The sequence below is a fragment of the Leucopleurus acutus genome, assembly GCF_964270905.1.
Source record: "Leucopleurus acutus genome assembly, chromosome: 1".
In the NCBI taxonomy this organism is placed as follows: Eukaryota; Metazoa; Chordata; class Mammalia; order Artiodactyla; family Delphinidae; genus Leucopleurus; species Leucopleurus acutus.
The window spans coordinates 131,673,389-131,694,759 of record NC_139142.1 but is presented as its reverse complement, the minus strand read 5'-3'; the positions used below and the strand labels follow the sequence as shown (position 1 = coordinate 131,694,759).

The window sequence follows — 21,371 nt, the reverse complement described above, 5'->3', positions numbered from 1 at the left end:
GGATTCCTCACTAGAGCCAAGTTCTGGCCTCTAATGCCCCCAGATTTTAGTCTAAGAATCTCCTGTGTACATTTGTGAGAGAGATTTATTTTCTTACAGAATTTGTGCCTATTACTTTTTTCTTCCCCGAGAATAAATAAGCATTCTGAAAGATGACAGAAGTATTTATTACTCCCTTCCAAACCTATTTATCCCCATCTCCAGTCTTCCGAAGTTCCTATCTTCTACTGGGAGTCGTGAAAGAGTATTACCTCCAACAATATATATACATTTTTAGCTAAAGGTCCTTTCTGACCGTGTACATCCCTTAATGCCAGGAAAAAAAAAAAAAACAAAAACAAACCTGGTTCCTCCTGAAAGAAAATTTGAATTTTGTTCAAGAATGTTAAACTCTGAAAAGATTCTGACATTGTGCAACCATGAACTGAAGCAGTTTTTCAAACTGTGTCAATGGACCTAAACCACTGAACATAAACGTACAATGTCCCTAAACCAGCCGTTCAAAGCATTAAACTGCACCTAAAGCATTAAACTGCATCGTCTATCTTGATTTAGCTTCCTTTCTAGGGGCACTGCCTTATGAATTCGCTTATTCTTTCAGTGGACTCTATGCAAATCTAAAACCTGGAAAACCAGCCTCTTTACTGACCTCCAGTCGGTTGACGATTTTTTTCTTAATAGCATTCTGGGCTGCGGCGTTGGTTGCCACCCGGAGACCTTCTGCAGCTTCTCTCAGTCTTTGCTGCTGGTCCTCGTTCTCAGGGTTGGCTGCAGCTCCCTACAAAGGTGAAAAGAAAGATTCCAAGAGGTCCAAGGGGCAGCATGCCACAGACGCTGAATTCATGCCTTCTATGTTACTTTTTCCTATGAATACCAAGTAACAGGAAGAGAGAAGCCAAAGCAGTATCTTTATGATAAAGATGTTTCCTCTCACAACAAAAAAATATCTACCAGGGGATGTTTCCAAACTGCACAGCTAAACAAGAAAAATCCAATAATAATTAAATTAAATAAATAATTAAACACTTGAGATCATAGCATTCATCACCCATATAAATTACCTTGTGGTGAGAAACCCAATGGTTTAAAAGATGTTAAGATAAATCTCCCTCCTGATCACATCTCTCAGGGAGAATTTTATTTTAATTGGTGTGACAGACACATATTGCTGCTGAAAGATTCTCCTGTCCTGCGGCACTGGTGAATGAGAATGGGCTAAGATTACAGCGTAACACAGGGGCCGGGATGGAAGGAGTGGGGGGATGGGAACGCCATCCAAAATTCTATAAGCCACTGTGGTTCAAGAAAGACCATGTCTAGAAATTGCATTCCTAGAGAGTCTGGGTGGCAAATATAGCCAAGTAGAATTGGTCCCCAACTGTACTAATGAGAGAAATCGATGCCCCTATCCAGGCAGGGAAAGAGGAGGGTGCTGTGCACAGCCGATGGCCATGTTTCCCTTGTGTAAGCCCATGGCTCTTTTACTGTGTTGCTGTAGGTTAAAGTGTGTTAGGAGTCCAAGTGGATTTTAGTTAGATGGGTAGGATTTTGAAGCAGGGAAAGGCTAAAGGTAATGTAGGGAGAGGATAATTTTACTGCCCAATAACTCGACAAAAACTTAAAGCACATCCAGTCTTCCACGTCCACCTGAGATAAAAGCATCAGTCAAGATTCTTCTCACAGGGCCTGGATGCTTTGTGACCAGCACTGGATGTATGCAGATGAATGAGTTTCTTCCCATGAACATTTTCGGGCAATAATATTTGCTTGTGAGGCAGAAAGAAACACGCCAATTATCGAAATCAATTTTCTAAACATCTCAATTTTCCATGTGAACACCTTGCCAAATTTACCAATTTGCAAAAATCTCTTTCATTGAACTACGATATGTATAAAAGGTCATAGGAATTCACACCGAATGGAACAGTTTTAACATCTGTGACAGAGTTGTTTTGCCATCCTCTTGGATGGAATCTTCTTTTAAATTTAAACCACTTTTAGTAGTCTTGATTTTTGTGTTTTTAGCAACTAAAAAATTATATTCTTTGCATTTCACATATAAAAGGATTGTTTGGGCTCCTTTTGCGTTCTTCTGCAAGTTTATGAGAGTCATTTTATTTTTTCTGGTTTATGAGAGTCATTTTATTTTTTCTGGTCATCGGGTATTTTCTAAAGCCACTCCTTTATCAATGCCTCCAGTGGCATGCAAGCCTTAACTGTGTGTTTCAAGCAGCAGGAAAGCACCATTTCTGCACGTTACACTGACGTGCGTGTCTGGATCCTTCCTTAGCAATATCTTTTTTATGATGAATGTGTATTAGATATGGGGTACTAATCTTGGCCTGAAATCTTAGTTACTGATTATGAAATCTTTTTTTTCTTCACACTATATATATTCTTTGGAAGTCTAACCATCGTACATTCTTTGTCTTTCAACAAAATTCAGCAAATTAAAATACTGCCGTGACAACAAAGTATCAACTTTTAACTAAAAAGTTAAAAGAACTTAACAAAAACACTCAACCTTGTCCCATCTAATATAAATAAACAAAAATAACAAACACTTTGGTAACTTGGTAAAATGCCGTGAAAGAGTCTGGGGAGCACTACACATCTAAAAACAAATGTGCACATTGGTCCTGGCTCAGTCCTGGTTATGTGATGGTAGGTTTAATCTTTCTGAGTTTTAATTTTCTCATTTGTAAAGTAAGGGACAGATTAGATTTTTCACTAAGATTCTTTCCAGCCTAGCAAGTAATTTTTGTGAACATGAGGGTTTGCCTGAAATGGCTTTCTTTAAACTTAGGAGAAAAAAAAGGAAACAAAACTAGTCACAACCTTAAAAAAATTAACTATAATCCAAAACCCTAATGCGTATTTTTGCTAAAAGGGACGCTAAGGAACAGAGTTTCTTGACTGAAAGGGGGATCAGGGACAGAGGAAGGAAGTTCGGACCCTGCCCCTCCTGGGGACTCTCTTCAGCCCTACCCAAGACATATCTCTAAGGACTACCAGCCCCTCAGGTAATACAATGGTGAGTCAGACAAGGAGGAAGGTCTACTGGATGTTACTGCATGTCACATTACATCAAAAGTGAAGCAATTCACACACACGGTTGAGACACATTACTGTTCTGTTAGAGACCAAGGAGGCAGGCTAAGCTGTGGGGATGTTTAATGAATCTGAAATGCATAGGAATACATTCAACATGTTACCTTGGTGATATGAAGTTGAAAGTCATTTCTGTTTTCTTATTTATACTTACTGCATTCTCTATTCATTTCACCAAAAGCATATGCTAATTGCATAGTAAAAACATCATAGATAAATACAGCCTTATCCATTTAAAATAGTTCTCACCCAGAGGTAGGCATCGGAATCTTCTGTGAAACACACACACATACACCGGGTCTTAGCAGCAAACTCGGAAGTTAGGCTCTTTGGGGGTGGAATTAAGGCATGTGTACCTCAGTAAGTTTCACAGGGTTCTGAAACAGAGCCCTGGATAAGAATCACTGGCTTTTAACAGCAATTAGAGAAGAAAAATAAAAGGAATCCAAATTGGAAAAGAAGAAGTAAAACTGTCACTGTTTGCAGATGACGTGATACTATACATAGAGAAGCCTAAAGATGCTACCAGAAAACTACTAGAGCTAATCAATGAATTTGGTAAAGTAGCAGGATACAAAATTAATGCACAGAAATCTCTTGCATTCCTATACACTAATGATGAAACATCTGAAAGAGAAATTAAGGAAACACTCCCATTTACCACTGCAAAAACAAAAAGAATAAAATACCTAGGAATAAACCTACCTAAGGAGACAAAAGACCTGTATGCAGCAAACTATAAGGCACTGATGAAAGAAAAATTAAAGATGATACAAACAGATGGAGAGATATACCATGCTCCTGGATTGGAAGAATCAACATTGTGAAAATGACTACACTACCCAAAGCAATTTACAGATTCAATGCAATCCCTATCAAACTACCAATGGCATTTTTCACAGAACTAAAACAAAAAATTTCACAATTTGTATGGAAACACAAAAGACCCCAAATAAACAGAGCAATCTTAAGAAAGAAAAAACAGAGCTGGAGGAATCAGGCTCCCTGACTTCAGACAACACTACAAAGCTACAGTAATCAAGACAGTATGGTACTGGCACAAAAAGAGAAATACAGATCAATGGAACAGGATAGAAAGCCCAGAGATAAACCCATGCACATATGGTCACCTTATCTTTGATGAAGGAGGCAAGAATATACAATGGAGAAAAGAGAGCCTCTTCAATAAGTGGTGCTGGGAAAACTGGACAGCTACATGTAAAAGAATGAAATTAGAACACTCTCTAACACCATACACAAAAAGAAACTCAAAATGGATTAAAGATGTAAACGTAAGGCCAGACACTATAAAACTCTTAGAGGAAAACATAGGCAGAACACTCTATGACATAAATCACAGCAAGATCCTTTTTGACCCACCTCCTAGAGAAATGGAAATAAAACCAAAAATAAACAAATGGGACCTAATGAAACTTAAAAGTTTTTGCACAGCAAAGGAAACCATAAACAAGAATCACTGGCTTTTAAGTTAGGATGGGCATCATCAGAAAATCTACAAACGACAAATGCTGGAGAGGGTGTGGAGAAAAGGGAACCCTCTTGCACTTTTGGTGGGAATGTAAATTGATAACAGCCAGTAAGGAGAACAGTATGGAGGTTCCTTAAAAAACTAAAAATTAGAATTATCATATGATCCAGCAATCCCACTACTGGGCATATACCCAGAGAAAACCATAATTCAAAAAGACACATGCACCCCAATGTTCAATGCAGCACTATTTACAATAGCCAGGTCATGGAAGCAACCTAAATGCCCATAAACAGACGAATGGATAAAGAAGATGTGGTACATATATACAATGGAATATTACTCAGCCATAAAAAGGAATGAAATTGGGTCATTTGTAGAGATGTGGATGGATCTAGAGACTGTCATACAGAGTGAAGTAAGTCAGAAAGAGAAAAACAAATACCGTATATTAACGCATGTATGTGGAACCTAGAAAAATGGTACAGATGAACTGGTTTGCAGGGCAGAAGTTGAGACACAGATGTAGAGAACAAACGTATGGACACCAGGGGGGAAAGCCGTGGGGGGTGGTGGTGGTGGGTGGTGGTGTGATGAATTGGGAGATTGGGGTTGACATGTATACACTGATGTGTATGAAATGGATGACTAATAAGAACATGCTGTATAAAAAAATAAATAAAATAAAACTCAAAAATTAAAAAAAAAAAGAAGCATCATGACATAGGATAGCTGTCAAAAAGCACAAAGTTGTCTGTTAACTCTTTATTCAAACTCTCCTATAAATAGCTACTGGGTTTTGGATAACAGTGAAGCAGGAAACACCTATGCAAAATCTTTTTTTTTTTTTTTTTAAGTGGTGAGTTTTGAGAATTTGCTGCCTTTATTCTTATGTATATATTTATATATACATATATTCTTTTTCAGATTCTTTTCCCATATAGGTTATTACAAAATATGGAGTATACTTCCCTGTGCTATACAGTATGGTCCTCGTTGTTTATCTATTTTATATATAGTAGTGTGTATATGTTACTCCCAAATTCCTAATTTATCCCTCTCCCCACCTTTCCCCTTTGGTAACCATAAGTTTGTCACCTATGCAAAATCTTGAAAGAAGTTTAGCTGAGAAGTCGAATGGAGGGCAAAGTGACATTAAGGCTGCAGGAAGAAAACAGGTCAAAGTGAATTTACTGTTGAAATCTCAAGTTGAAATTAATCATCATTTTCACTAAAGCCAATGGCAATGACTCAATGTAAAAAGAGTACTGGCTAAGCAGGGACTCTTGTCTATGGCTGAGTCAGCACCACTTCCCTAAAGAGTTTTTTCATTCATGTGTTCCAAGACCTTCCCCTTTCCCACTTGAAGAAGGTTAAACATTACAAAGCCATATAGATTTTAAACAAACAAAAATGCACACTCGTCTGACCATTCTCTTTCTTGAAGATACCTTCCAAATCCTAACTTTCAATGATGTTCACTTTTCAATTGAATAAATCCAACGTACTACCTTTGCAGCCTCCACCATGCGAGCGGTAGAGTCAGCCAAGAGTTTGGCCGCTGCCAGGAGCTTCTTGGAATTCTCCATGTCGATTTCTGCTTCCGCATCTGACCTCATGGCGTTGACGAGGTCTGAGGTGGCCTGAGCCAGGACCCGGGCCTGGCGTACCATTTCACCTAGAGGGTGGGACAGAGGATGCAGTCTGTTTGTCTGCTTCCTAAAGCTCAGGGGAAACCTCAGGAGCCAGCACAGTCTTGTCTCTATTCCTCTGGCAAAAGGGACGAAGAGAAATGAGCCTCCATGCTCCATTCCTAAGCAATGAAGCCAAGTCAGATTCTGAACCAAAAATATTCCCTGCGGCTGCCAGGCCTGTCTACCCCCAATCACATCCAAGTTCAGTCTTTAACTGTGCGGGATAAAAATGACATAAGTAATCTAAGAGGAACCCTTCATAAAGAGAAGGCAGGGAACAAGATTATGTGGATTTATTATGTGCATTTAAGCTTAGTAAATACTTATATAGAAAATATTATTTACCTCACGTCAGAAGCCACTTACACAAAAGCCCCTATAATGAGCTCTTTGAGTAAATGTGCACAGGAAAAATATTCTAAAATTTTGAGTCAATCTGCATGCTACCTAACACCAGATGAGTGGTATCACATAACCTACTCTATTTGTGTCACTTGGCTCTCACTCATAGGAAGCACAGACCCCAGTTTCATGCTCAAAGGCTGAGATTTGCCTTGGCCCAGTCTTCCTATCAATTTACTCACCCTTTCCTTCCCAGCATTGATTTTGATCTCGTTATTAGTAATTGTTATTAGTAGTTGGGATTTTACTGTTATCTATTTCAACTTCCTTTTGGAAGTGGGAGGGGTACCATCGTCAACATTAAAAATAAAACTACTCAAATATGAGCAATTTCCTCCCCGAAAGGTCATTTGTGAAGGATGACGAAGCATTATTAACATTAAGGGGGAAAAAGGCTTTCACGAAAATCAAAAAGTGCTCAGTTCAAGGTACCCTGGATTGGATCCTGGGACAGTGAATGGACATTAGTGAAAAGTTGGTGAAATCTGAACCATGTCCGTAGTTTAGTTAACAGTAACATACCAATGCTCATCTCCCAGTTCTGACCAATGTCCCGCGGCCTAACGGAGATGCTAAAAAGGAGGGAAACTGGGAAGGGTACAAGAGAAGTCTATTACCCCAGCAACTTTACTGTATATAGAAAAAATATTCCAAAGTAAAAAGTTTATTAAAAAAAAAAAACAAAAGAACCAAAAAAAATCCAGATGTGTGGAGCAGTGCCATCTCTTAAATCACTTAAGAAGGATAGAGAAAATCACAAGGTAATTTTCTTTAAAAATATAGTCGTTAAGAAGTGTTGCTCTGTGCTGAGGAAGAAGTAGGAAAATAGACTTCTTACAAACTCCTGGTAGGCTTGCAAACTGTGGAACCTTTCTGGAGAGAAACTTCAGACACATTTAAAATAAAAAATGTACATACTTATTGGCTCAGAAATTCAACTGATAGGAATTTATCCTACATCTACTCCCCAAAGTAAACAGAGATATTTTTACAAGAATGGTTACTGCAATATTAATTTTGTAAAACAAACAGAAACTTGGAAACCACCTAAATGTCCATTAAAAGACAACTGGTTAAGTAGATTATGATGCATTCATTGAATAGAATACTATGCTGTCATTAAAAAGATTAGTGTATAGGTCAACATGAAGAAACTTTCTAATATATTCAGTGAAAAAGGTTGCAGAAGAGTACGTGTAACAGAATTCCATTAATATGAAAAGAAAGAGGGTGTTGTACATACACATAAATATCAGTAGGAAGATTGAACATTTCTGCAAAGATGAAACAGAAATTGGTAAGTGGTCAATTCTAGAGATTTAGATGGGATAGTGATGGGCTGGGTCTGGGGAGACGTAATTTTTAACTAATAGACTGAAAAGGTGCATTTTACATACATACATACATTATATATATATATATATATATATATATATATATATATATCTCGTTGTGTTTGACATCTTAGAAAAACCTTTCTGGTTGGAAAGAGACTGCCCCTCCCAGAGCTAGCCAATACTTAGAGATAGTAAAGGGTCTAGCCAAGAGCATGGTGGTAAACTACCCAATCCAGAGTCATCCTCTGTCTGGTCCCTACAGCCCAGGAGACAATATTCCTCTGCCTTCATCATCCCAGAGCCATGGACCAGGCAACTAGGGATCACCTCTATAAGGGTAGAGCCAGCTGAAATTATTCAGACTTGCCAAACTTAAGCTGTTCATCTTGCCTTTCCCACAGAAATCCCAACATAGGTGGTGGCCTAAGCTCTCTCCTCGATCCTGTCTTCTGCCGTCTGATCAGAACTCGATGCTTCCCCTGTGACCCTGTGTGACACACAGTGACCCCCTGTGTGGGACCTGTCAGTATAATAAACTTCATTCCAAGCCTCATTCTTGCCTACCCCTGTGGCTGCACCAACTCTACCGTACCCAACGTGGACATTCTTGGAACAAAAGGGATTTACTGTGTAACTAAATTATTAAATAAAGATACCCTAGTTAACGTTAAGTCTTTCAGTGTTGCTGGGACAGGCACATTAGGAGTCTCAAATCTTCTTCCCAGCCTCAGGGAAGAAGCCTCTGACTGAGGCGGATGAGAACTTGCCCTTTTGCCAGATGTCCAGGCAACCATCGTCCGACTCACTCACAATCATCACCATCAGGGAACCCTAAACCGACCGGCCCACCCACAGACCAGCCCCTCACCAGCATCGCCCATGGAGCTGAAGATGCTCTCGGTGACACACATGATGGTGTCGGTGGCCTGGTCATAGCGACCAATGGGCTCGCCTCGGCTGGCGAACTGTCGCACATGCTGCAGGAGATCGTGGAGGGCCTGGCTGACCACACTGGCCGCCGCGCTGACCTGCTTCAGCAGCTCAGTGTCGTCGGTGGCTGCCTGGCAGGCGTGGACGCAGTTCTCCACTGAGCGGTCCACGAGCTTCCCTGCTTCAATCAGCTGCTCCTGGCACACAGGGGAGCTGATGGTGGGGCTCACGACCTGAAGCGAGACAGGAGTGAGTCTTGGTTACCGTGGGACAACTCTGGTCTCCAGCACCCACTAGCATTTCCACCACATCCTTCTGTGGTCTGGGCCTCAGTTCCTTATTTATAGGACCAGGGATTCAACCAAACCATCACTGAGGTTTCTCATACTTCACCATTTCACTTTGTGATTTTAGATGCCCGTTAACTTTCATCTCCATTAGTGCTCTACAACCATTGATACTACTGACTACTTCTGTAGAGAGAAATTTCTGATATTTACCCTTTATAACTCCTGCTCTTAGGAACCTCTGAATTGAGTCTTCTGAGCTGAGATAAAGACTATGTAAAAGAATTATATTTTTTTCCAGAGGAATATATTATATTTCCTGGAACTCTGCCTCTAAATTATTTGAAAGATTAGGGGAGTTGTGTCAGTAATCTGTGATACTAGGATGGTGAACGAGGAAAGCAGGAGGGAGATCATCAGTGACCCCTCTGACTGATATTGCAAATGCTCCGATAGGACCAGAAATGCCAGGCTGAACCAGATTACACATCTGTACAATATGTTATGTCATCAGGTTGAGAAACAGATGGCTCCCATCTTGTGACACGTCATCTCAGCAAAGATACACATGGTTGAGTGGAAAGGGTATCTGAAGTCAGACTGGCCCGAGTTGCAACCCTAGTCCTGCCACTTACGATTTCTGTGGCTGTCATCAGTAACATCTAAGGGCCTCAGTTTCCTCTTCAGTAAACTGGGGATGATGGTGCTTAATGAAGTAGTGTATTACACAGAGGGTGTACATCCTCACTGGCAACCATGAACTTCATCATTACCTCCTTCTGATTCTGTGCAGTGCAGAAAGGGCTCCCATGGACTCTACGGATTATTACTGAACCCATATATAATGCTGTAACTACACAATCCAAGAGCTCTTTGTGCACAGGGGTAAAGAAGACATGCTGAGAAGTCCAAAGGGGAGACACAGCAATTGGCATGTAGAAATGGCAATGAGATACAAAAAGGACCACTGACTGAGGACCTGAACAAGGAAAAAATGATTAAAGAACTGGACACCTTATACTAAAATCCTGTCATGTCACCTAAAAGACACCTGAAGCAAGCTCTAAGTCTTAGACAATTTTAACAAGTTCTGCCCCTGGTTCCTCTCAATGCCTGGAGGCAGATAAGAGCGTGTGACACTGTAGAAAGGGCTGGGGTGCCAGCTGGCTTACCTTGGCACACGCCACAAGCTGGGAGGTGGAGAGGGCGCACTGGGTGGCGGCAGCAATCACCCTGTTCTGTAGGACTGTGTCCTCAGCCACTTGGGCAACATTCTTTGCCTTTAGTACCAACATGGCAGCAGCATTGGCAACAGCTTTGGCCAAACTCATTAAGACGTCCTAAGAAAAGAAAAAAAAAAATAGTCATTTATATTTTCCTAATCACGCTTCACAGCCTGAAAGTAAAGTGTGGTGGTCCACCTAAACATTTTATTAAAATTCCATTTGACCTTTTTCCTTCCGTACTTTAGAAATAATTTTTCCATTTATTTTTCTGAAATGTCCAGTTAGCCTGAGAGCTAATTAAGGAAGGAGACTTACATCCTAATAACACAGTCTCCTATACATTAAGTAGCATAGGTTTCAATCCAAAATAGGTTAGTGTGAGGGAAAGGCTTGTATTTTAACCACTGACTCACATTTGTGCACTTAAACAACACTTAGAATCTTGACAACATCTCCTGAGTCTGTGGTGGATCAGCTGAAAATATACACTATGAGCAGCAGGAAGGATAAAATTCACGGCCTCCATCATCATGCCCCACTCTAACTTGAAAATTTATTTTTCTGATTTCTACTTTGCACAAGATCCAAGCCGTCATCAGAAATTCAGCCACATCTCGGCCTCCAGAGGGCAACGTTGAACATGCACGGATAGCACCTCCAGCTCAAGAGCCCGTGAATGCTCTGAACATAAGTGATTCTCAGTGTTCTGGTGCCTTGTGGATGGAGATGAATTATTATGAAAAGTGGAAAGGGAGCCTACATAAATAAACCAGCTACAAGAAGACCTCACTGAAGATGCAAGGAGCTCTGCGCCTTTAGAGATCAGTTTATGCTTCAAGTCAACGTAAAGGCTTTCTGCCTGCAGGATGGAGAATCCTTTGACTTAGCCCATCAGATGTGTCACCCACTTCTGTGACCTGAAGAATCACCACTGCTACGTTTAATTCACTTCTTGGCTTTTAATACTGAAAGTCATTTATTTGGTTTGGAAATGCCTTCCCAAACATATAAGCCATTATTATTTTGAACATGTCAAGGCTTTCTCCCAGAGGAAGTGTGGTCAGAAGTCTTTATTAATTCATCAGATAATGAAAAGCACTTTTGATTCTGAATGCAAAGGGCACCACAGAGTCTTTACAACAAGGTATTTTATGAGAAGATATACTGGGAAGAGTGTTTAGCCTGTACAACTGTACACAGGGCAAAGACTCTACCTTATCCCGGCAAATCAGAAACCCATGAATCCACCAAATAAGCAGCTTTTAAAATGGACAACAACAAAGCAGCCTGAAAGGAACAGCTTGGTCCAGCCTTTTTTAGGTCTCTGGTGTTTCCTGGATGTCCAAGGGAAAACCACAGCCTGTGGTGCCGAAAGTTGAAGATGCCTTTGGGATCTGACTGGCACTCATCTGTCATACAACTTCTAGAAACTGCTCCCAACATGGCCTGCAAAGTTACAGTTCTTGGACATCTATCTCAATGCTCAGGGAAAACAAAATTTGAATGTCACAAATTATTATCAAGATTTTTAAAAGCAGTCTTCCCAAAATGGGTCAAAGTATTCCTTCCCTTGATAGGATCCATCTTTTCACCCCGGGACCAAGATTTGGTCATGCAAACTCTTGACTGTTCTAAAGGGCTTTGTTAGACTCATTTATAGAAATCCTGCTCCTCCTATTAATTTTGTCCCAGAAAAAAAAAAATACAGTTAGAAAAAGAACGTGATACTATGGCTATAGTTGCCGACAAGGCCCTTGTCAAACTTTTCAACAAGACCACTATTATGCAGCTCATGTAAAATAAATCTTTGTTAACTCTGGGAACATGCAGTACATTGAAAACTCAATAAAAAGCTCCAAGATAGGATCTCAAGAATCAGAAAAATAGAGAGTAAGAAATCCAATGTCAGTAAGCCAGGGGCTACCCATAACTGGAGGAGGTTGTAGGATCACCTTACTGTCCTGGTGTTTACCTAGAGAATGGGAAACATTCAAGCCAGGCCTTCCCCTGTTAAGAAAGCCTCCACAGGACCTACCCTAAACTTGAACCTGCTTCCCTAGCACGTCTGCATAGAAGCAGATATTAGGAGGTGGAGTCTGCATTTACACTGTGATGGAAACAGTCTGTCAAAGAAAAAAAAAGAGGAAAATCTTAAAAAGAAAAACAAAAAACACCTCAAGGCAGGGACTTCTCTGGTGGCACAGTGGTTAAGAATCTGCCTGCCAATGCAGGGGTCATGGGTTTGATCCCTGGTCTGGGAAGATCCCACATGCTACGGAGCAACGAAGCCCGTGCGCCACAACTACTGAGCCTGCGCGCCTAGAGCCCACACACCGCAAAGAAGAGTAGCCCCTGCTCGGTGCAATTAGAGAAAGCCCATGTGCAGCAGTGAAGACTCAACATAGCCAAAAATAAATACATACATACATACATACATACTCAAGGATATACGAGATGCCTTAACGAAGGACTGTGACTTCCCTCTCAATCTTCCCAAACACTTTGGAAAATAAGTTGACTGCATCAAGATAATTAAGCCAAGTAAACCAACAGTTGGATCTCGTATTTACGCAATTCCTAAGTAGGTACCTACCTACAAAGAATTACTTGCTCTAATACAGAATGCACAGGACACACAAGGGTAGTTTGAGGATCTGACTAAGGGGAAGTCAGGATGGGGACATAATTAGCTTGGCTTTACTGAGATGTATTTATGTGGTCTACAGTTAATTCTGTTTACAGTTATTATTGGACATTCCAGCACAGAAATGGCTTCCAGAAATACTCCTACCACTCATTCTGGGTCTCAGCCTCCATGATCACATGAATGTTCATGCACTGAATGTCTCATTGTATTGCAGGATCTGAATGAGTGCTATGTTCCCAGCACCCCAGGAATGTGGAGAGTAGAGAAGGTACATGTTTCATGTATCCACAACATACATGACCATGTCTTAGCGTTAACTGACACGTCTTGAGGTGATGAAGTTCGGCAGTTCTAGACAAAATAGCAAGCAAAATTGCCCTGAAGCGACTTGAACACTACTGGAAAGTTGAATGATCCTTTAATTCTGAATTCTACAGAAATCCCAAACATTGAACCTGACATAGGATTTGGAAAAGGGCATCTTCCAGAGAACAAGGGCTCAAACTATAACAGTTTAATTAGAATGTATTTGTATGTTACTTGTAAAATGAAGACTTAGGAGGATGAGGAATGAAAGGCATCTTCCCACAAGTATGTGAAGAGTTCATCTGAGCCTGAAGATCCCTGGCAGAAGGCCTCTGCACCCCATCTGCGGGGTCTGGGAATAGAGGCAAACAGGTTGAGATCTTGTCTGAGCTGGCAGTGCATCCAGCCAGCTGCAAACAGTGGCTACAGCTGATCCCCAGAGGACACGCCCCTGGTATTGAAAAAAAAGTGGTGACAAAAAAGACTGCCACACTGGTGGTTTTGGATATGACACAGACAAGAGACCCAGCTCTAAACACAAAGGAAAGCCTGTCCTATGTGTCAGCAGAGTGTAAGGGAGTGCCCGTGTTTTCACTCTTACATGTGAACTCAAGAATGATGCAATTAGGGACTTCCCTGGTGGCACAGTGGTTAAGAATCCTCCCGCTGGGGAAGGGGAAGCTGGGACGAAGTGAGAGAGTAGCATTGACATACCAAATGTAAAATAGATAGCTAGTGGGAAGCAGCCACATAGCACAGGGAGATCAGCTCGGTGCTTTGTGACCACCTAGAGGGGTGGGTAGGGAGGATGGGAGGGAGGCTCAGAGGGAGGGGATATGGGGATATATGTCTACTTACAGCTGATTCACTTTGTTGTACAGCAGAAACTAACACAACATTGTAAAGCAATTACACTCCAATGAAGATATTAAAAAAAAAAAAAAAAAGAATCCACCTGCCAATGCAAGGGACACAGGTTTGATCCCTGGTCCAGGAAGATCCCACATGCCGCAGAGCAACTAAGCCCGCAAGCCACAACTACTGAGCCCACGCGCCTAAAACCCGTGCTCCACAACAAGAAAAGCCACTGCAATGAGAGCCCGCGCACCGCAATGAACAGTAGCCCCCGCTTGCCGCAACTAAAGAATGCCCGCACACAGCAACGAAGACCCAACACAGTCAAAAATAAAGAAATAAATTTATAAGGTAAAAAATAAAAACATTTTTAAAAAGTAATGTCTTCATAAAAAAAAAGAAAGAAAAAAAAAGAATGATGCAATTAAAAACCACCCCAAATATATAAAACAAGCTTGGCCACGAGTTGATACCTCTAGAGGTTGGGTGGTCGGTATAAGGGTGGTTGTGACATTATTCCATCCATATCTGTGTTTGAAGAAAGTGTAGCATGCTTACTAGTGAGAACAGCTAAGTAAGTGTTTCAAAGTGGTGATGCACAATGTAAGTGAAATGAGTCTTTCAATTAAAATTTCTTTTTCTTTAACACATAAAGACCACACTCTGAGATAATCCACCTTCATCTTTTTTTTGTCTGCTCAAGGAAGACTCAGTTTTTCATTACCTTCTCCCTGCTTGGGTCTAAGGCCATCGCTTAGGCTCCAAGGTTATGGGCTGCAAATATCTTACCTGGAATCGCTCATCAGTCTCATTCTCTCCGATCTGCCGCAGAAGATCTCCACTGGCTTGTCCAATACTTCCAGCGGCAGTCAAAACTGTCTGTCGAGGCTACGAACACAGAGCACATCTTAGTGGGAAAGAGAATGCATTGCCTCCCCAGCGCCGTCAGACAGGGCAGTGCAGGAAGAGGAATCCTACAGGATGGCCTCCTCCTGCACCTCAGTGAGACTCTTGAACTATCTGCCAGACAGGAGACATCCACGTCCTGGTGGAATCTATGCAAGGAAATGCCTGTGGCTCACAAACCAGCAATGGCTGCATAGATGTGAAATGCTCAAATAATGAGCCTCATTCAGCTGGTAGGAAATTAGCGTACAGACTTGTATGCCCTTTAAATGTGTATTGGTCACGTGTGTTAGTTTCTGAGGTTACATCTAATCAAGTACCCTTGGGTGGGGAAAGGAGGCTTCCTACTAAGAGCTCAACCAGTCTCAAAGGTTGAACCATGGTTTCTGCACCCAGTTCACCAACTCCAAATCCCAGAGGGTGGGAACATGAGTCGTCAGGATGGAAGGGACAGCTCAGGATGCAAGAACCGCATGGGACCCAGAGGCTGCACCTCCCTCATCAGAACCCGAGTGACTGATGGCCCCAAAGCTCACCTCTCCAGAAGTCGGCTGCACAGCTTTCAGCAAATCCGACACGGCCCCGGCGAGGGTCCTTGCAGCTCTGAGCAAGTCCTCCCCGCTGCCTACCTCATCGTCCATGAGGGCCGCCAACAGCTTCACGCCCTTGGACATCTCCGTCAGGTTGGAAGAAATGGTGGTGATGGCACACCCCACAGCGGTGTAGTCGGTGTCTGCAGGGTCACCTGGGACAGAGAAGGACCATAACCATCCAAGGAGGGTGGTGAAGGTTGAGGGGAGCCCAGGTTGACAGGAAACAGGGTAACACTGACAGCAGAACCCTGCCCCCACCAACGACGCCCCCACCCTGCAGGAGTCAGACGTCTCCCCATCTCCAAGGTACTGCTCTTCATGGGGTCCTTTTACCCCGAGGCCTCATATATTAAGATACTGAGCATGTGCACCTTTAAAATTCCCAAGGAAGAATCAGCATCTCACGGCCCTTTTCAGAAGGCTGCTCCAAGGTCAGCCGCTTGGAGAGGTCAACTCTCCCCCTGAAACACTGCAACGCTGCTTGGTGAAGCCAAGATCTTCCCTGGCTCTCATGTGACAGTGCAAGGCTGGGAGTCGTGCTATACAGAGGAGACCATGGCTGGACAAGACAGAAGAAGGCACCCATGATGGCTAGTCAATTAAAACCATTTTGAGACTGTAAGCTCTCAGAAGGGAGAAACTGGCCTTGATATACTTTGAAGTATGTCCAGCAGCTTGAACAATGAGAAGAGCTGGATAAGTGGTTTTTACTGATGATGCATGATCCAGACAAAAAGGTATGAGATGTTCACCACATTTCTCCTGGGTCAGTGGGAGAAAATGTCTGAAGCATTGTGAGGGCCTAATAATAGACTCTCCTCTCAGAATAGGACAAATCTGTTGTTTCAATCAAAGAATAAGAACGTTTGTTTTTAACAAAAGCACAATACACCACAAATTCCTCAGGGACTTACCGGCTGTGAGGTTAACAACTGAAGCTGTTCCAGCTGTGATGGCATCGACTTGAGAGTGGATTTCATGTTTGGATTCGTCGACTTTATTCTGAACCCATACCCTAGACGCCTGCAAAACCAGACAACTTCATGACAAAAGTGCTGCACAGGATTGCCCAGGAAACCAGAGAAGTTGTGCCATAAAATGAGACCAGCGTTTTGGCCACACTGTTTTCACTGGGCCAGCACCAACGAGGCCCCTAAGTCACCTTGAACGATGTCCTTAACGGGCTTCCTGCTCATTCACTCATGCTGAATGGCACGTAATCTCTCAGTGCTTTTTACTCACGTTATGTTGTCTTTAAGATCTTGGAGAGAAAAATTCTGTGGCTTTATGTAGGTAAATTCAATTTAAAAATTGAAAATAATTAGTATCTCATGGGGCTTCCCTCATGGCGCAGTGGTTGAGAATCTGCCTGCCAATGCAGGGGACACGGGTTCGAGCCCTGGTCTGGGAAGATCCCACATGCCGTGGAGCAACTAGGCCCGTGAGCTACAACTACTGAGCCTGCGCATCGGGAGCCTGTGATCCGCAACAAGAGAGGCCGCGACAGTGAGAGGCCGCGCACCGCGATGAAGAGTGGCCCCCGCTTGCCGCAACTAGAGAAAGCCCTCGCACAGAAACGAAGACCCAACGCAGCCAAAAATAAATAAATAAATAAATTTATATATATAAAAGAAATTAGTATCTCATAATAATACCGCACAGTGGCAACAACAACTGTTGCTAATCTTCATCTTGTTTTTTAGAGAATGGGGTTAGAATTAGGGTGTTCTAGCTCATGCGTGTTCTATCAGCGTAGCAATTGTCTTTTGTTCACAAGATGAATGTCATGTTGACGTGGCACCTTTCCTGGTAGGGTTTTGGGAGGTGGTTGTCAAGACCCCTGCTCTGGATCCAGCTCTACCACTAACAAATGATATGACTTCGAGCACATTTCACCCAACTCCTGTGCCTTTCATTTCTTCTACTGTGGAATCTCACTCAATGGTCTTTTAAAACCTTTCTAGTTCTTATACTTCATGTTCATTTGACCCTATAAATAGCAAATTCTGTTTTTGGCTGTTTCTGGTCTTAGACAATAAATGCTCATTTATACACTGGTAATGATGATCCTATGGTAATATAAGGTGCGGATCTGCTTCCCAAAACATTCCCAAAATATTAATCTTGGTTCAGCGTATGTCTAGCACTAAAATATTTTATATACTAACTCTTTGAAAATTGGTGAAGCAAGAATATTAAATCCAGATATTTTAAAACTTTCTCTCGCAACTGTGCGGGATATGGGAGTCTGCCATATGTATTTTTACTCTCAAGCTCCCCAAAGCAAAATATTTAATGACTTCAGGGGCCTGGGAGAAACAGCACTAAGGATGCTGCACCCTGCAGGTACACAAGTACACAAAGGAAAAACACCGAGCAGGGAAAACTTGGAGGCAGTTAGCCTGGCTGGACAAGATGAGGTCACAAATTGTGTCTTGGTTCTCGCCCTACGATGGTCAGGCAGTCTTAAAGCAGTGGTCTTCAACCCTGGCTGCATATTAGAATCACAATAGGGAGATGAAAACCCACTGATACCCAGGCCCCACCCACCGGCAACACTGATTTGTTTGGTCTGACCTGGGCCCTAGGCTTCGTCCTTAAAACTCCTCAGGTGATTTTTAACGTGTGAAGCAGGGCAGGGAAGGACAGTGATAGCCAGTGGTTTGAAAATGTGTACACAAAACAGTTAGGAACTTTACTAAAATGCAGATTCTGATTCAGAAGTTTGGGGTAAGGCCTAAGATTCTGCACCTCTCGCAAGATCCTAAGTGCTGCCAATGCTGCTGGCCTGTGGATCACAATTTAAGTAGCAAGGGGCTAGACAATTTCATGCAGCAGCAGCTACAGGAAGGCAGCTAATCGCCCTGCCTCGTTGAAAAGCTCAATAGTAGTAACCCAGTGGTTTGTGAAGCATGGTCTCTGAACAAGTAGCTGCAGCACCTGAGAACTTGCTGGAAATGCAAATACTCAGGCCCCACCCCAGACCTACTGAGTCAGAAACAATGGGGGAGGGGCCCAGCAATCTGTTTTAGCAGCCCTCTGAAAGACTGTGATGCTTGCTCCAGTGTGTGAACCATGGGTAAATACTAACAACAAACCCAGCTAATACTCACTGGGCTCTCACTATGTGTTAGGTGTGGGACTGAGAACTCCTTACATGATTGGATGGTTGGGTCTTCACAACAGCCCTACTCAGGGATGACCAAATGGAGGCTTACAGAGAGTAAGCTGCCCAGATTCACACAGCCATTGAGCAGTAGAGCTGGAATCTGGGTCCAAATGATAAGACTGGAGTCCAAGTTCTTAGCCCTTATGGGGTACTGCCGACAGCCTGTAGCACCCTAGGACTGTCTCCTCCTATGGTGCAGCCTAGAGATGGAGACCCCATCTCTTGAAAAAATACGGACTTCCAACTCACCTAGCTGGAGACAGAGATTCATCTCACTGAATCCAGCCAGAGCACAGAACCCCGTTTTCTGCCAGGGCAGAGACATCGAATAAAAACACTGAACAACACTTACCATATCCTGGCCGAGAGGCGGCAGGGAGTCAAGTTCACTGAGGTCGTCCTGGGCCTGCTGGACAGCGTGCATGCTCGTGTTGATGGTCCCCATGAGGGCCTGCTGGGCCGAGGTCTGCAAAGGCAGGTAACACAAGGGGTCACACCACACTCCTGGACTGGCAACACAGGCTCTACATGAGCAAGGAAAGTGGACCTGAGATCATGAGAGAGCAGCCCAGAGTACGTCTCAACAAACTGCCTGAACCAGCTCCTATTTCAACGGGGGACCAGTAGGTATTATAATACATCAGTAGGACACTAAATATGAGTGTTTGCAATAGGGTGATTCTCATCAGCAGAGTGTGGAAAACAAGAAGGCTCAGGAAGAGTCCCTGCAGGGGAGCTCAGGGGACCCAATCCTTGAGTGCTCAGGACAGAAGGTCTCCTGCACAGGAATCACATGGGTGTGCTACATCAGAACTCTTCTTGGTAAATAAGATTCCACCCAAACCTACAGCCAACACGCTTCTCCACTCAAATCACCTCTGGACTTTAAGGCTCTTCTGCTTTCAAAAAGTTCTTGCCCCAAAGCATGGGATTCCAGAGCAGGCCTGAGAGAGGCCCCGAGTCAGGTAGACCAGCACAGCAGAAAGAACCAATGATCCGCTGGGGGGAAATGTGTGGATCGGAAGAGACTTGGTCTACTTCTAAGCCTCTCTGAGGGGTATCTGGGCCGATGAGCAGGCAGGGGACCAGGGTCCTATCCCTCTCTCGCAAACCACGTGGAGAGGTCACTGGTCCTTGTCCAGCCCTAAAGGACACCTGTGGTCCTAGACAGGGCATTGCCAGAGCCACCCATTTAAAAGAAAACACACTGGGAATTAGGCATTGGGACTGCACAGCTGAAGAGCCAGGATTCAGACAGGAAGTAGTGAGAGTGAGGATGACACACACAACCTATCCCCAGGCTGGTGTGGATCCCTGGACACCAAAGGCAGCATAGTGACGAGCAGGGCAAGTCCCCTGGTAGCCTCACCAGCGGGGGCATGTGGCCTCGGTGCATCTGTCCAACCATGACCTGCTGCTGTGGGGAGGGCATGCTTCCAACATTGAAGGTCTCAGGCCCGCTGGAGCCGGAGCGCATCACGGCCGGCAGTGCCACTGAACCATGCTCCACCTTCCCGGTGCGATTGAACTGCTGCTGCAAGATGGTGGACCTAGGGGGACAGACACTTTGGTCACTGCGAGGTGGCCATTCACAGGGAGTGTAATAAGATACCACAGGTGTCACCAGTGTTCACTGCTTCATGCTATGGCAACCAGCTTCCAAGAAGCAAATACAGACAGAATTGTGAACGAAGTAGCAGCACTAAAATGTTTCAGCAGAACCCTGAGATGAATTAATCCTTTTATAATCAGTAATATAAATAACTACTCCCAGTGTATCTAGTTGATAGGTTCATGGCATTATGCTATTAGTTGTTCTTAAAAAAGACACAAAAAATAATGATGTTCTAGGCATAAGTGAATGTTTTGGATACACTGATCTATTATTTCGTAAATTCTACCTGAAATAGCATTCATTCAACACCTTATCTACTGTGTGCCACATTCTATTCTAAGCCCTGGGGACAGAGACCATTTATCCTTAGCTTGAAGGAAGAAGCGTGGAAAAGAACTTAAAATCTCCCACAGCTTAGCTCCCCTTCCCCAGGTCAAAAGCCATTGACCACAAAGGCTGTTTCAACACCTTAGAAACTTTGATGATTGGCAGACTTTGGCTCTCTTCCAGATCATTTCAACTTAAGTCTGGGAAGACTCCTAGGGCATCTAATAAAAAAATTGTCAGTTTTTTTACTTCTTGGTATTTTCCTAGAATGAGCAGTGAGTGTAAAGGACTTTGAGCATATGAAGGTAAGAATCTGAGGGTGGCACAGGTGCCTCATAGCCCAGTGGACAAACCCACAGGGAGAGTCCGGGGGAGTCTGCGGGGTGGGGGGGCAGGGTTGCTGAGCAGCTGCATTAAGGCACAGCAGCCTCTGTCCCAGGGTTCTGGAACCACTGCAGGTCACTCCCTGTTGTCCAG

At 43.2% G+C, this 21,371-nt stretch overlaps 1 protein-coding gene across 1 annotated transcript in view; it reads right to left on the bottom strand.

The window, feature by feature from the left end:
• TLN2 (talin 2) overlaps positions 1 to 21,371 on the bottom strand; it is a 438,134-nt gene that overhangs the window by 126,187 nt on the left and 290,576 nt on the right. Inside the window, exons 15-23 of the mRNA XM_082844286.1 lie at positions 20,322 to 20,502; positions 19,305 to 19,418; positions 16,698 to 16,806; positions 15,727 to 15,935; positions 15,074 to 15,172; positions 10,423 to 10,590; positions 8,902 to 9,196; positions 6,112 to 6,278; positions 650 to 778 (exon numbers count right to left, since the gene is read on the bottom strand). Coding sequence (XP_082700412.1) covers positions 650 to 778; positions 6,112 to 6,278; positions 8,902 to 9,196; positions 10,423 to 10,590; positions 15,074 to 15,172; positions 15,727 to 15,935; positions 16,698 to 16,806; positions 19,305 to 19,418; positions 20,322 to 20,502 — 1,471 coding nt within the window. The remainder of the gene's footprint in view (positions 1 to 649; positions 779 to 6,111; positions 6,279 to 8,901; positions 9,197 to 10,422; positions 10,591 to 15,073; positions 15,173 to 15,726; positions 15,936 to 16,697; positions 16,807 to 19,304; positions 19,419 to 20,321; positions 20,503 to 21,371) is intronic.